The following is a 16,507-nucleotide window of genomic DNA, read 5'->3' as shown; positions in this document are numbered from 1 at the left end:
AGTCCTTACGGCTGAGGTCACTCAACATGAAATTTAGTTATTTGGAAAAGCTTCAGCCAACATCAGTTATGCTACCAAACAGGCCATATGGTTCTCTATTTTGGAGAAAGTCAATGCCGTCGATGTTACCAGGAGGAGTCAACCAGGTGATGAAAAGGGGAAATTCAGATCATTATAATGTTTACGCCCGCTTAAGCCCGCCGCATACAGACCGACTCAAGCCATCCTGACTCATCTCATCTCAACTGGCCGTACAGAGTCTGGATGAATCATAGCAGTGTGCATGCCCTTAAAACCAAGAACATGCAGATTTCAGTCGGGATGTCTTCAGATTTGAAGATTGAACATGATTAATTTTTTTCAGATGCAGTTTCGTTCAGATGTGGTCAGTCTGTCTGTGTACGGCAGTTGCCGACCAAGACTGACTGAGACTGATTAGTCATAAGGGTGTCAACCAATGATGAAGCAGGTTTAAGCTTGTCATGTAACTTGTCATACAAGATGGCAGAATATTGACAGCTTTAGTTCCACAGGTAAAAATACATTAGTCTTGAATTATTGTATTTCTTGTTCTTATTGTATGACTTATATTGTAACACTTGAATGTATTTGTATTTGCTTGCGATTGTAAGTCGCCCTGGATAAGGGCGTCTGCTAAGAAATAAATAATAATAATAATAATAATAATAATTGCTCCGAGTGTCCCGAATTCAAAAATACCAGATATGTGCACATTTGAATAGTTTAAGCGTTTACTAATCAAAAAGTAAATTTTCAATTTACCTTTTTATTATCAATCTACTGGCAGCATATATTTTCTTACTGCGCTAAAACAGAAGTAACCGATGCGTCGATCTCCCAAGCCTCTAAATCCACACAAAGAGAATAAAATGCTAAAGTCAAATAAAAATCAACAGGTTGGATTTTATTTACCACAGGCTAAAGTGTAGTAGACAAATTATACAAGAAGTCCAACACTGCCTGAAACGTTTGCACGGTGTAAATGGTCAAAAGCTAAAATTAATATGCCAAGCGCTTCTTTTGTTCTTTTGGCGTTGTCTCCGCCGTCTAATCAGCATACAATGCCATGCAAGACATTGAGTCGGGCTGTGTGCGGCGGGCTTTAGTATTCCAGATCCCTGCCCAATTCCATGCTCTTTTCTTCATTTGAATACATTTCAGTATCATTTCAATGGATCAATGATGGCAAAGTGCTAATTTGATAGCGGTGCATAACTCCAAGTGAAAACCATTCTTTACATACGACGCATTTTTAATGACCGCTAAAAGTCCAACTTTACGGCCACTAAACACTGTTTACATGGGCAAAACAGGGATTTTGGCCACAATATGGTGTTTTGTAGCCACAAATCACTTTGCACATATCCTTACATCAGCTCCAATGTGAGTAAAATGTTTTTTGGGTAAGCAAAAATGTAACATTACCTTGAAGTCAAGAGTGCTTTCAATAAATACTGTACATACTTTGATGCTAACTTATGGGGTATGCATTAACTACAACCTTACAGTAATTTTACTTTGAACTACTGTATAAAAACCTGGTCTTACAATAAAAATAAAAACAACAATTATTCTCATGTGCTTTATTGACCGCAAACAATATGGCTGTAAAGCAAACACACAGAAGCAGAACTTTATTCCAACGCTGCAGAAGGAATATACTTAACAAAAGGCCTGCATGCACATACTGTATATTTATAAAGAAACAATAATATTGTATTCCTTATTGATCGCCTAGCTATAGCAATATAAAGCATCCTGACTCTGTCCAAACACAGAATATTGTATTTATTATATAGCTTTATCTTCCAAAACTTCGGTTGACAGATAGGTCAATTGGTAGAACAGATTGAGGGGCACTAAGACGGTGCAGAGAAATCCAAAATCAAGAATCCAGTCACTTATTCACCAGTGAGAAACATGCATCGCAAGTGAGTGTACTTACTGGTCATGTGTTTCTAGCAATTCCCAGGCAGGCTACAAGTTTTAACATCTACTCTCGTGTAATGGAAATCACAATTGACCATTCAGACTCCGGGAACCAACGAAGTACAACATGCCAACTCAAGCTGTGCAGCAAAATTGCTATACTTGTTTGCTATACTTTGTTAGGCATTCCATTTTAATATCATACTTAATTCATATTTTTTCAATGCGTAAAACTCCCTTTACTCAGTTTATCTGGAGCGCTGATGTCACCAGAACATTGATCATGCAGTGTATATATAATCCAGCAAATATGAGATCAGTGTGGCAGAGGCAGCTTTGTAAAATTACTGGCAAAAAAAGTAGTAATTTTTCATGCACTCTTGTTGCAATATTGTTTAATTATACAATTTCTGAATGTAGATTGTGCTAGACTGTGTAAATGCAATAGGTAGTTAGTGTGCATGTTTAAAAATATATATAAAACATGCAAGTCAAATGGTTTAACTTTAAAATACATCAGAGTGTTTTAAGTTAACATTATTGGATTTGTCTGCAACAATCATCTTGTAATGTCAACAAATCAACAGGTGGCAGCATTGCTCTTTCAAGGTCTACCAAATTTATTTCCACTGCCAATGACTGCATCGACCAGCAGAGGAAACTTGGATCCATTTTGTCTAGATGACCAAAAACCACCATGCATGTGTGTTCATTTTCTGCTACACAAAAATATTTAAATTAAGCTAGAATTTAGTCACAGCAAGGTGTCAATTCTACTTTAGATGTGACAAGATATTTTCAAGAGCCTTCCTACAGAGGTGTGAGGAAGCTGTGTTTGTATCATACTTCCATTACAAATGGGCAGTCAAAGACACTCCATCATGTGTCTCTTCTTTTCTTGATCTGTTTTTTTTCTTTTTATGTTTACTTTCTCAACCCTGGGGACATAACACAAGGGGAATGGTATGTAAAATTGAATGGTTTGTAAACATGAAGTAAAATGGGATATCGGACAAAGATCTGTATCATTAATATGCCCAAAGGTTCAAAACAACTTATATAATAAAACTCAGACATTAAATCCTACCTGCATATTCATAAAACCACTCCAAACATCTTTTACTTGAGAAAACTTCTTCAGTTTTGATGCTAGATGCTTCATGTTTTCTGTACATGCTTTAAATGAAGCAAAAACAGTAAGAATATTAGGTCATGTCAGAAAAACAGAGTGACCGAGAATATCCTTAATTGTGTTCTTGTATTTGAGGACACATTTGTTAATTTTCAAAGGGGGAAGGGGCAGTCTTTAATTGTTTAAAGTAGTGCTGGGACAAATATCTGAATATATTTTTACATGTATTCGAAGACAAAAAAAGAATGTCTGTCCATCAGAAATGACTTTATCATCACTGTCACTGCTGCTGCTGTGAGTGGGGGGGCATGCCCTGACGGAACCCCATTCGTGGGTGGTAAGGCCTTTCTTACATCTGGAATATTTTTCTAATTTAATACAGTGTTGCATATAACGGCTTTGACAACATTTTGAAAATGAATGAATATCCAAATGAATATCTAAATCTTGAACAAATATCCAAACATGAAAATTCCATGTTCGTCCCAGCACTAGTTTAAAGTGATTGTAGCTAACAAAATAATTCCATAAAATCTTACCTGTGGTGCACTTCAATTCACTATATAGGTCTCAAATATACAGTTTTGAAAGAAACACATGTATTTTTAATTTAAAAACATCATATCTGATATAACACTTGATTAAAAATAATCATTTCACCTGGAGAGTGAAATTATCCCCACCCCTTCAACAGCTTCTTTCCTGTCATTAACCAACCAGCTGCTTCCCCTATTGAGTGACATGCTTTGACCTACAGACACTACTCAGGTCAAATGACCTAGGAAGTGAAAAGTTTCTTTAACCAAATATACTACCAAATATCTTGCTTTCAAATAGAATACATGTTTGCTATAAAATGTGTTTCTTTCACTGCATATGAAGCTAATGGAAGTCAGAAAAGATTTATGGAATTACTGCTTTAACTACAATAACTAACTGTTTTTCACATTAGAAACTACATGCAACCAGTCCAATCGAGTTTACCTATCATGTCTACTTTTTTTGGCAGATAAGTCATCTCCTGTCGTAGGTCTCCTCTTTTTTCTAGGTGGCATTGTTTTAGAATAGCAGTCTGAGGAACTGCAAGACCGAAGGCTCCCTAAATTTAAAAAGAAAGTGGAATCATTTTTTTTTTTTTTTTTTTTTTTTTAAAAGCTCCATCATCTACAAGTATACAAATACAATTCCAGAGCAATGTAGGTGATTATGTGTTTGGAGAGGATATGAATTCACAGGAGGACATTTCATTTGCAACACCATGAACAGAAATAACTCACTTAAGCCTGAATGGTATAACAATCAGATTTACAAATTTCCACAGGGCCCAATTCTGGTTATGTAATTTTATGCAACCATTCTAAATGCACAAAGGGGGAAAGACAAGTGAAAAAGAATTATAATTATGTTAACACACTGTAGTGAGAACTTGTCCCCACAGAGGTATGACAATTAAAAAAACAAAGCATACCTGGCAGCACAATCTAAAGGGGTAAGGTAAGATAATCAAAGAATACAACTGTGTACCAAACATTAAGACAGTAGCTCAATGTGGATTGTCTCTATGCAGCTGTCACTTCAAAGACCAAATGAGCACAAGTTTTAGGTCAGAGGTCAATGTCATAGACACTAATACATTAAGAAAACAAGGTTTACATGTGAAGTTTTAAGGCTTTGACACTGTGGTGGGGGCAGCTTTGTGCCCCCCCCCCCCCAAAAAAAAAGCAGGAACGGATTAACTTTTCTTGTGCCACACCTACAATCTACCTTGACCTAGGGACTCACAGAATACAGGTGTACTGAGGATTTGTAAATCAAAAAGTCACCTGACTCCAATATGACGACCATCTTAGGTCACATGGAGCTGTTACTTTTAATATGGTTCATGGGCTATTAACAGTAGTAGGTTTGGTGGCAGCAGGATTGCAAACTCATACAAGCTACTGTACCTTACAGTGATATTTAAAAAAAAAGAAACAGGTTGCAGGGGTTTTAATACCTGTCTGGTGATCGTCTTGGCTAAAGTCTTCTGTCAGATTCTGTAATAAAAACATGTCATCATCCGTCTTGCATTGCAGAAATTGTTAACATGATTAATATGCAGAAGCAGAGAATAAACCTTTCTAAAGCAAGCACCATTTAGAAATTGTTCCTGTTTCATTTCAAAACACAACAGGTGCTAGCAAAGAAAAAAAATAAAGCATACTCTGCCTAAAAATACACTTGCTGCTCCTAAATTATGAAACAGCCATGAACCTTGTGACAGAAAACCCAACCATGTTAAAAGGTTTGCTTTTCCACAGTAAATGTTATGTAAAAGAGTACAGTCCCTCTTCAGGGTGATGGGCCATTTACTGTATTACTGGTCTCAACACAGGATCTCTAAATGCTTTACATATCGTGTGCAATTCTATCATAATTATATCACGGTTAGCCAAGCCTTATCTAAGTAATTCTGTTTTATGCTTGCAGCTTACTTTTCCACACTGTTCCTCAGAAGACATTTTGTATGGTTCATACACATTGCAACTGCCAGCAAAAAGGAAAGGGAGGGGGGGAGGAGGTTATACTCCAGCACTGTGGGTTCTTTGCTTCTCTGAAGAAGTGCAAAAAATTTCACTTATAATAAAAACGTTAGAAATGTAACCACTACTGAATGGGTATTTACCTCCTAAAGACCCAAAACCTAAAATTGTATACCAAAGCTGCTCAGCGAGCCTGTGATGCAGTCGTGGCCTTGCCCACGAGGACACAAAAGGACTGCGCTCACAGATCTCAGCATCATTTTGCCTTCAAGCCTGCTGCAATCATGGATGCAGCAACCTTGAAGGCCAATGGTTCTATTTCATGGAGCCAGGGTTATGATAATAACGTTCCTTTTCAAGTACAAAATGTAACTATTGCCAATATGGATATGTGTACCAAAAAGGGCAAGATTGCAGAATGACCGGAATGCTACAAGGCTAAGCCAAAGGCTGCCTTGAGTGTACCATTCGGAACCCCAGTAACAAATAGCTAGGGCGAAATACTGAGCACAATTTTCACCTCAGAGTCTGTGTTGTAATGGTCGACTGAGAAACTGCCCTTAACACTGGTTCCAAAACCTAGTAAAAGTATGCATATCTCCTTGACCTCTGAGACACCCAGCACTGCTTGTTGGACAGGCGCCTGGACAAAGGCAGCAATAGAAGCCTCAACTGGTGGAAGAGGGGCCAGGCCCAGCTTCTCCACACCATGCACCCTATATAGGTATACCTGTCAAGTCTCCTGTTTTGACCAGGACCCATCTCCCTGTCAGGACAAATCTCCCAGTTGGGTCCCACTTAAATTGGTTATGATTCCAACATCAATGATCAACATCTTGAGAGACTGCAAGTCTGCCACTTGTGCATATAACATGCACCACACAAAATACATCTATGATTCAACAGAAGTTTATTCCATAAAGTTTATTTTATTACAGTTTTTCATGTTTATGTATATGTGCTCTTTGAAAAAAAATAAGAAAAAGTTTAATTTTCAATGTAAATACTGTGTTTCTACTCTGAAAATGTTACGCATGATGTTCAGAAATAAAAATATTAAGCTGTATCCGATTGTTTATTTTTCATTTTCATATCGAAGCCGGTTGTATGTAGTCTGAAATCTCGGCGGTTCTACTGTTAACACTATCCGTTACACAAACTCTCCTGGTCAACTGTCCTGGGACCTTGACAGGTATGTATAGGGCGTCTATCAACCAGGAAACAGCTGTTGCTGGATGGTCCCAGGAAGACTGGATCTCAAAGAGAAAATCTGGTTGAACAGATGGATATCGAAAAGGCAGTAGGCTCATCGTTGAAAATCAACTGCCTTGTTTTCCGCTGCTGTAGGCCAGAGCACTTATAAGATTGCAGAAAGGTGCACAAAATTCGCAGAGGCTGCGATTAGCACTTTTAAGCAGGTTTAAGGCAACTAATACGGTTTAAAGGCATAGTGTGGACAGGGCCTTAGGAATGTACTGACTTTTACACCAGACAAAATTAACCATTTCCAAATATATGACAACAGGCCTACATCGCTCATATCACATCAACGTTTCACCTTCATTTGAGTACATTGAATACATTCTTTTGACCGTGCAAAGTTGAATCAAATACGGAAGAATGCCTGAAGACCCAGCCTTCATTAGCCCCACCTATTGACACGATCAGCATCTAAGGAATATCCATATTTCACCAAATTACAGTAGGAGGACATATCCCCCCTCCCCATGTGTAGTATGTCATTCAGAGTAAGAGGTCAGGCTTTCCTGAAGAAAATGAAGTGGCAGATTTAAAAGAAAAAAAAAAGAAACAAATAATAAACATCTTCAGCATAACGAGTGATGTTAACCAGAAAACATGCAAGTGAACACTATATCCTCTTTCTCTCTCAGATGACTCTACATAAGGATAATGAATGTTTTCCACTTTGTATTTCTGACAGAACATAACTTTGTATTGCTTTGATACCGAAAACCTTCTACTCAGGACACATGTGCAGGTTTAATGGAGACAAATTTAGAACAGAGGGTAGAAAGCACTTTTTTGATTATACACAGAGAGTGGTGGGTGTATGGAATGGGTTGGAAAGTCCTGTTTTTGCTTCCAATTCCTTGAGGTCCTTTAGGAGCCATCTGGATGAGGTCCTGGGATCAATTTGCTAATAGAACTGGACCAGCATCGATGGACCTAACAACCTCCTTCCGTTTGCGGTTTTACATTCTTATAAACTGGCAGCAAACACACCAAACAGGAGTGTTATCCATTACATAAACAAATGATCTTAGAGGACGTTTCCTGAGGAATGATTGGATTAATCAGTACACCTACATAAAGCCCTTATTTTCTTGTAGAGCTGTGTTCGAAGGTTCGTTCCCCAACCAGGAATTCGAAGGTAGTTTTAAACCTTCAAAGGTTCGTCACTGTTTTGTTTTTTGTTTTTTTCCTGTTAACAGAAACCGTTTGACAATGTGGAATACTATAAAATAAGGAGTGTGCAAACTTGTTAAACACCATTCCCCATTTTTAACATACATTTTATTGCCCTCCCCCTCCCCCAACATATTAATGTTAGAACTTTAATTTATTCCCGATCTCATGTTAATCGCATATTTTGTCGAACAGTTAACAACAAAACTCCATATTTAGCTAAATACATAAGCGATAAAATTCAGCATTTAAAATCAGTGTATATATTTTATTTTTTTTTCCCACTAACGAGTGTACATTTAGCTAACATGTTAAATCTTGGTTTCTAACAAAAATCTGAATTTAAATATTTTATTAACACTTATCTAACATTTCTAACAAATAAATCTGTGAAAAAATACATGCAACTTTTTTTTTTTTTTTAAGTTGGCGAGTCAACATTTACCCAACAGATAAATCTGAAAAACATTATCGTTTCGCAATTAAATAAATAAATCTGGGTTTCCACAAAAAATTTTATATATATATAAATAATATTTACTATATAAATAATATATATATATATATATATATATATATATACACACACACACATACATACACAGACGTGCTCAAATTTGTTGGTACCCCTCCACAAAAAACAAAGAATGCACAATTTCCTCTGAAATAACTTGAAACTGACAAAAGTAATTGGCATCCACCATTGTTTATTCCATATTTAATAGAAATCAGACTTTGCTTTTGATTTTTTATTCAACATAATATTGTAAATAAGAAAACAAATGAAAATGGCATGGACAAAAATGATGGGACCGCTAACCTAATATTTTGTTGCACAACCTTTAGAGGCAATCACTGCAATCAAACGTTTTCTGTAGCTCTCAATGAGACTTCTGCACCTGTTAACAGGTAGTTTGGCCCACTTTTCCTGAGCAAACTGCTCCAGCTGTCTCAGGTTTGATGGGTGCCTTCTCCAGACTGCAAGTTTCAGCTCTTTCCATAGATGTTCGATAGAATTCAGATCAGGACTCATAGAAGGCCACTTCAGAATAGTCCAATGTTTTGTTCTTATCCATTCTTGGGTGCTTTTAGCTGTGTGTTTTGGGTCATTATCCTGTTGGAGGACCCATGACCTGAGACTGAGACAGAGCTTTCTGACACTGGGCAGTACGTTTCGCTCCAGAATGCCTTGATAGTCTTGAGATTTCATTGTGCCCTGCACAGATTCAAGGCATCTTGTGCCAGGCGCAGCAAAGCAGCCCCAAAACATAACCGAGCCTCCTCCATGTTTCACTGTAGGTATGGTGCTCTTTGAAAGCTTCATTTTTTTGTCTGTGAACATAGAGCTGATGTGACTTGCCAAAAAGCTCCAGTTTTGACTCATCTGTCCAAAGGACATTCTCCCAGAAGGATTGTGGCTTGTCAATATGCATTTTAGCAAATTCCAGTCTGGCTTTTTTATGTTTTTCTTTCAAAAGTGGAGTCCTCCTGGGTCTTCTTCCATGGAGCCCACTTTCGCTCAAAAAGCGACAGATGGTGTGATCAGAAACTGACGTACCTTCACCTTGGAGTTCAGCTTGTATCTCTTTGGCAGTTATCCTTGGTTCTTTTTCTTAATAATATTTGCAACTGTTGTCACAGGAACATCAAGCTGCTTGGAGATGGTCTTGTAGCCTTTACCTTTACCATGCTTGTCTATTATTTTCTTTCTGATCTCCTCAGACAACTCTCTCCTTTGCTTTCTCTGGTCCATGTTCAGTGTGGTGCACACAATGATACCAAACAGCACAGTGACTACTTTTCTCCATTTAAATAGGCTGAATGACTGATTACAAGATTGAAGACATGTGCGATACTAATTAAAGAAACTAATTAGTTTGAAATATCACTATAATCCAATTATTTATTATCGTTTCTAAGGGGTACCAACAAATGTGTCCAGGCCATTTTAGAATATCTTTGTAGAATAAGCAATAATTCATCTCTTTTCAAAGCTTCTTTGCTTTATTCTATGACATACCAAAGGCATGCAAGTATACATGATAAAATAGCTTTTAATTTCATCACTTTTCAGGAGGAATGAAGCATTATTTCAATGAGCTCTAAGGGTACCAACAAATTTGAGCACGTCTGTATATGTTAACCTTTAGGTGTAATTCAGTGGACGCTGTAGAGGGTGCTCTCTCGCTGAGCTTCCAAGTTTTATGTTTGTATTCGGCTTCTCTAGCTTCCCTGGCAGCTCTCAGTGGGGGCGGGATTAGCCACACAAATTACTTCCAGGTGAGGGGGGGTGCAGTTCAGTTTCAATCAAGTCCCAGTCTCTCTGCCAATAGCTTGCGTCGCTCTATTTGGTCAGGTAAATAGAAAGGGCGTGACCAGAGCAGTATGGGCAATCCCATTAGGTAGCTTGCATGTCAATCTCTCTTTCTTTTCTTATTTATACACCCAGCACTGCTTCCGCCCTTTGTCTGTGTTTGTTTTTTGTTGTTCGCTCCTTTCACTGCAGGCCATTTCTTTGCTCAGCGCTCGCAAGATAGTATCAGCTATTTTCCTACCTGCTCAGTCTTCGCCATTCAAAGCACAGTGACATTCTCAACTTGGTCTGCGTTTTCATCGGAAAGACTGTTCCAACGTCACTGCTGTACTGCAACTCTTTCCCACCGGCGCCTCACAGACCATGGTTACCACTGCAACGCCTCATCGAGTGAATACTGGGAGTGTTAAGTCGCTACGGCGACCAGGCAGCTTTAACAGGCAATGCGAGCCTGTGCCTCACTACTGCAATCTTCTGCGCTTTTGCAACATGAGAGCTTCAACTCGCCAATTTGTGACATCTAAATACTGCCGGCTCCTCTTCTACACCTACGTTAACTTAGTTAACTTACTTATATCATCAGTAACTGTTCTAAAGCAAATGTTTTATACATAGACAAGGATTTTAATGCTACCCTGCTTCACTGAAAACAAGTTTCAATTCCAATCACAACCTCTAGATGGCAGCATAACACCACAAGCTCTACATAATTTAAGCTGATTTGCTATTGCTGCGAATCTCGCACACTCCAAACTTTCTGCAATTCCTGCAGTTCGTTGTCATTCCAAGGGATTCTCAGTCCCCTCCTGCCTCAACCTCTCTTGCTACATTATATTAACTTGAATTTTTCAAATCCAAATCCCTCCTTGAGGACCTCGTCATGAAGCCAAGCTTATCAGCTTTCTGAGATGTTAAGAATCCACCGTCACATTAATTTTCCAGCTTCCCTGCATCAGGCCATTCCTGCAACCTTTTTGTTCCCAGATTTGCACTTCCTCATTTGCCCCCAACTTCATCAAGGCTAATACAATTTTCAAAGTCCTTTTCATTCAATTTGAGCTACCAGGCACATACGAAAACTATGTCCTACGATTATCAACATTTCAGTCAAAGGGTCCTACACCGCAATAGACAATACTCTTAGATTGCTCCTGATCAAATCAATAGGTTTTGCAGCAGCCTCCGAGCAACGCATTCTCTTCCTCTCGGGTTCTGCAGCGGCCTCAGACCCATCTCCGACATCATCTTAAACACCTTAACTCTCAAATACCAATTTCCACTGCTTCAGCAGCTCTCTGCTCTCTACAGCAGGCCACTGCACAACACTAACAACATTCCATTGTTTACTCCCTCAGATCTCTGCCCGTTCAGCAGAGCTTGCCTCTACTGTTAATATCCCCTCATTACAGCAAATCTCGGCTCCCTCTTCAGATCTGCTCCTATTGCAGCATACAAAGTTGCTTTGGTTTACTGTTCAAATCTGCAACTGCTCTCCTCCAGAGCTTCCAATGCTCAAACTTTCCACCAATACCTGGATTTAAAAAAATAAAAAATAAAATAAAAATCTTTACACACACGGCACGCTTGATTTCCTCAGCAATTTAGTCTCATGTCCGCTCATCCTCTCAGATACTACAAGCTTTAATACACGGTACGAGACAGGAAATCTGCTTTGATTTATGATTTAAGGAGTTCCACTATTAGGAGAATGACTGGAGTTGTGAAACCCAAACCTCTGATTACAAGTTCACCTTTTCCATTCCAAACAGACATTATTTATTTTTTAGCAGACACGATGGTAGCAAACTGCTGATCGATCCCGTATTAACTAACTCAGGATGGTCGGCATCTCATCTTTCTGCCTTCGTTTCCAGAAACAACTCAGCAGTTGATGTAATTTTTGTTCAGGTCCAGCTGCCACCTCAAACTCTGCAACACCAACATCTGCCGTTCAACTAAATACAACACTGTCCAACCTTCTGCAATCTGCTCCTCACTACATGGCCACACTCTTAGCCCCAGCTACCAAATCTTCATTTACCACTGGATGGAAAACATTTACAACTTTCTGCACTCAAAACAAAATACATCCCATTCCGATTTAATGAACAGCGGATTGTAATCTCCATCGCCCATGCAAGGGATTCTCTTCAATTAGCCCCCACTACCGTTAAAGCCTACATCTCCGGAATTCAGTATTTCTGCCGCCTCATCTCCGTCCCATCAGTTTGCTTGACACTCGGAGAGATCCTCAAGAGCCCCACCCCCCCGCTGCTCCCTCCTGGCTCCCTATTGCAATAGACATGCTTCACTCTTTAATCTCTACCCTCAGAAATGGCTGCTCTGTCTATTCAATGACCTGACCATGGAAGTACTATGTCTAACTGCTCTCGTGAAGCACATCCTCTGCAGAACTCCTGAAGGATCAGAGTGCACCCTGTGAACTTACCATGACAGCATCAAGGCAACAGTTACCAGGACAACAAGGGTAATACAATGGATAGACTTGGAGCGTTAAGCCATATCTACCATGAGGTCTTGTAAACCATTCCGTGCACCCAGATACTGGACTTTGGCCAGCTGTAGTATTTTACTACGAATACCACACCTGGCAGTTAAGAAAAAAAAAAAGAAAATGCCCAGTGTGGAGGTTGTGTGATGGTCCACAAGTTTCACAGCCTGGTCCCAGAAGCAGACCCCAACTCGCAGCAAGTTTCTCCTTTCAATCAACTGGTGTTCCCTAAACACCACACTCTCCGGCCTCCTCCAGTCGGCCTGCAGCTTCAGGGAGCATGCCTTCGCCCTTTCCACTCGCTCTTCTTATTCTATTGCCTGGTCTTCCTTTCCACAATCTGTGCCCAGAATCGGATCTCTCTCACCTCCTATAACCTTCAGCACCTCCTTGCCTTTATCACAGACCTCAGGCTATCCCTTAACCTGGGATAGCCTTCATCCATCAGGAATGATCTCTCAGGTATCCAGGACCAGTTTCCGCCTCCAGCCCCCCGTCCCCCTTCAGCAAGACAATATTCAACTGAATAACTCTCTCTCTGGCCTCCTTCAATCAGCATGTGGATTCATGGAGAACGCTTTCGCCCCATCTACCTGTTCCTCCTACTCGACGCCTGGCCTTCAGTTACTCACTTTTGCAAGCAAAAATCGGATCTCTCATACCTCTTGCAACCTCCAGCACCTCCTCTCCTTCATCACTCACCTCAGGCTGTCTCTACATTTAGCCCCCTCCTCTATTTAGATGCTACCTAGCGGGTATCAATTTCGCCTTCAATCTATCTCCTCTCCTCCTCTGTCATCCGTTCCAGAGATACGCCTAATTCTCAGAGGCATGGAGAAAAGCCTGCCCCTCCTCTCCATCAAGACAGTGAATCTCAACAGACTTTCTCCGGCAAGGATGTTTCAACCCTTTCGACGACATTATCATGGAAACGCTGTGCCTGACCGCCTATATTCCGCGAATATTCAACTAAACTCCACTCTCTGTGGTCTCCTCCAGTCGGCCCGCTGTTTTATGCAGAGTGCTCTAGCCCCATCCTCACGCTCAGCTTACTCTACTGCCTGCTCCTCCGTAACCTCCTTCTACGCTCAGAATCGTATTTCTCACTCCATCTTCAGCACCTGCTGGCCTCTATCACATATCTCAGTCTGTCTCTCAACCTGGCTCCTTCCTCCTCAGGAACTACCTATCAGCCATCCAGTATCAGTTCCGCCTTCAGTCCCTTCAGGCATTGCAGCAGCTCAAAAGTCCTTTGTTAGTATGCCCGGAGTGGGGGCGCCCTCTCCACCAGGTCCACCAAAGGTTTCCCCCACTAGTGTGGGGTTTTTCCTTTCCACAGCGCGGTTGGCCTCCAATCCCTAGTCGTCATTACTAACATCTCCCTGTATTTTCTCTTTCTTACAGCTTCCTCTTATCTATATGTGCGGCTCAGCGGTCTCTTCCCTATCTTCACGGTGCGGTGCTGCGGGGAGCCGGGGGTCCTTCTTTTGGGGGGGCGGGGGAGTGATTGTCACTCCCCCAACCGACCGGGTCAGCCTCCTGCCCAAGTCACTGCCGTCCCCGGCGGTTCCTCGCCGGCTAGAGGAACCCCCGGCCACAACTATTCTGTTGCAGCTCATGCGCTAGCCTCACCAAGGCCACAACCTTGCTATCCCATCTACCTCGTTTCTTTTCAGGTCCGAGCACCCTTCTGCCCCTTCTGGCTGGCCGAGTCCCCACCTGCCGAGCCGGGCCCCGCCAAAGGGGGGGGGTGGTTCTCTATTTTCGTCTCTCCAACACGGACCTGAGACTCTTTATCCTAACTCTCCACGCCACCCAGCTGCCAGCCACGCTGCCTGGGGATGCTTGTTCTGTCTTTCATGCTCAATAGCCGGCCAGCAGCCAGAGGGTGCTGCCTGACCCGGTGAGACGTGAGAGTTCAGAGTGTTATATGTCGTTGTCTAGTCCAGCTCTTCTCATCTCAAGCTATCCAGCTTTATGTCTCTAATTTTCCGTGTTACACAAGCACCCCCGTCCTCAAATTTAAACCCCCCTTATTCTGCACTAATCAAGCCCTTGTAAGTGACCAGTGAAATAAATAAATAATATATATTTATTTATTTATTGCTAAAGCTGAAGCTAAAGAGCAATGCACACTGGACGCGAGCGAACGAATTCAAGGCAAATAAAGAATGCACACCGGGAGCGAAGCGAACGACACAAATACAGCAAGAGCATTATTAAAACAAACAGCATCATTTTATAGAACTACAAAACCAGTGTGTGATGCTCTCCATCACTTTTACTAAAATTAAGGGGAAATAAAGAGAGAGAGACATACCATCAATTACCATTTTTTCTGCTACTTCTTGCCATGTGGTGTCCTTTTCATTGTCTTCATAACCATAACACTAGCATCATAAAGAACATGATATATTTTTACTTTAATAATTAAATTCTCATTGAGGTCCATTTTTTTTATTATTATTTCTGTGGTAATATCTGCGTGAGCGTGACAGTCTGACAGCCACTACCTTTGACCTTATTTCTGATTGGTCCACTGCGACACAAACAGCGCGTAGCGCAAATAAACAAATGTATTTCTTTATTTGCTTGCTTCATTCGCGCCGCTCGCTTCCTTTGCGGTATCCATTTAAAGCAATAGTTTTAATTATTTTTTATTTGCTCATGTCGTTCGCATCCGGTGTGCATAGTCCATTAACATGCAAGCCCACACCCACGGATGTGTTTTATTTGGCATTGTATGCTGCAGAGCTGCGCTTACACTCTACAGTACTTTTATAGTATAACTGCAGTTTATTTACCACGTTTTTGTTTATTGGATGAGTTACAGGCAAACCAATTGCATGTGTCAGGTTCTTGTAAATAGCATGCAGTTAAATTTGACACCTAAACATAACACACACAATAAACAAAACCATTCCAGTAAGTCTAACTTAAGTACTGCCATCTCTTCTGCATCCAACATTTTCCTATATGAAAGATGCACACAGTGTTTTTTTATTTGTAATGCTTTTTCATACCTGTTAAACAAACCTTTCCAGTTACCTATCAGTGCTTTTTTTATAACCAACATATATTCTAAGTCAACTGCGTTCCTTTACGTGACCACTCCAAATAGAACATGGAGAACAGGAAGTACTGCACCTAAGTATCTGGTAGGATTACATTTTGCTTCATTAAAACATCCAATTCAGTGAGATCCAATAAATTAATATTAGGTTAGATTCACTGGAATGATTTAGTTAGCACTGTGTTCTTTAAAGAGTACCATATATGTCCCATCACCCTTTATCACAGGAGGCAAAGGTATTTTTTAAACCGTATTTAACATCCTAATGTATCCATTATCAGCAGTAAGAATCAAAACCCCAAGCAATTACCAGCCTGTTGAGTGTGTGGTAAATCTTGTGAATGTTTGCCAGAGTAGACAGGTGAGAGTTTAGCTGAATATCTACAGAGAGAAAAAAAAAAAACAGAACAAATATTAACTTCTGAATAAACTATTGCACTCCATATTCGAGTATTTTAAGTTTTATGATAATCCTATAATTTTTAAATATTTTTTTCAGCAGGCTACTAAGAGCTGGAAAGATCAACTTTTGCTGAACAGTCTATTTATATTTCCCCAAGAGATTTTAAACTAAAAT

At 40.2% G+C, this 16,507-nt stretch overlaps 1 protein-coding gene across 9 annotated transcripts in view; it reads right to left on the bottom strand.

The window, feature by feature from the left end:
• LOC117421385 (DCN1-like protein 4) overlaps positions 1-16,507 on the bottom strand; it is a 34,833-nt gene that overhangs the window by 15,788 nt on the left and 2,538 nt on the right. For 5 of the 9 annotated variants that reach the window (XM_034035729.3, XM_059026549.1, XM_034035728.3 and 2 more), the window contains 4 exons: positions 16,241-16,311; positions 5,079-5,118; positions 4,067-4,181; positions 3,038-3,126 (listed from right to left, as the gene is read on the bottom strand). The exons of 1 other annotated variant lie outside the window; for it this stretch is intronic. In XM_034035729.3, the coding sequence (XP_033891620.1) occupies positions 3,038-3,126; positions 4,067-4,181; positions 5,079-5,118; positions 16,241-16,311 (315 nt within the window). Of the gene's footprint in view, positions 1-3,037; positions 3,127-4,066; positions 4,182-5,078; positions 5,119-7,932; positions 7,953-16,240; positions 16,312-16,507 lie in introns of those variants that run through there. 3 more of the 9 variants (XM_059026572.1, XM_034035730.3, XM_059026576.1) reach the window with 3 other exon arrangements.

This window comes from Acipenser ruthenus, chromosome 1, assembly GCF_902713425.1.
Source record: "Acipenser ruthenus chromosome 1, fAciRut3.2 maternal haplotype, whole genome shotgun sequence".
In the NCBI taxonomy this organism is placed as follows: domain Eukaryota; kingdom Metazoa; phylum Chordata; class Actinopteri; order Acipenseriformes; family Acipenseridae; genus Acipenser; species Acipenser ruthenus.
Note: the sequence above shows the minus strand (reverse complement) of the source record. Positions and strands in the feature narration are given on the sequence as shown.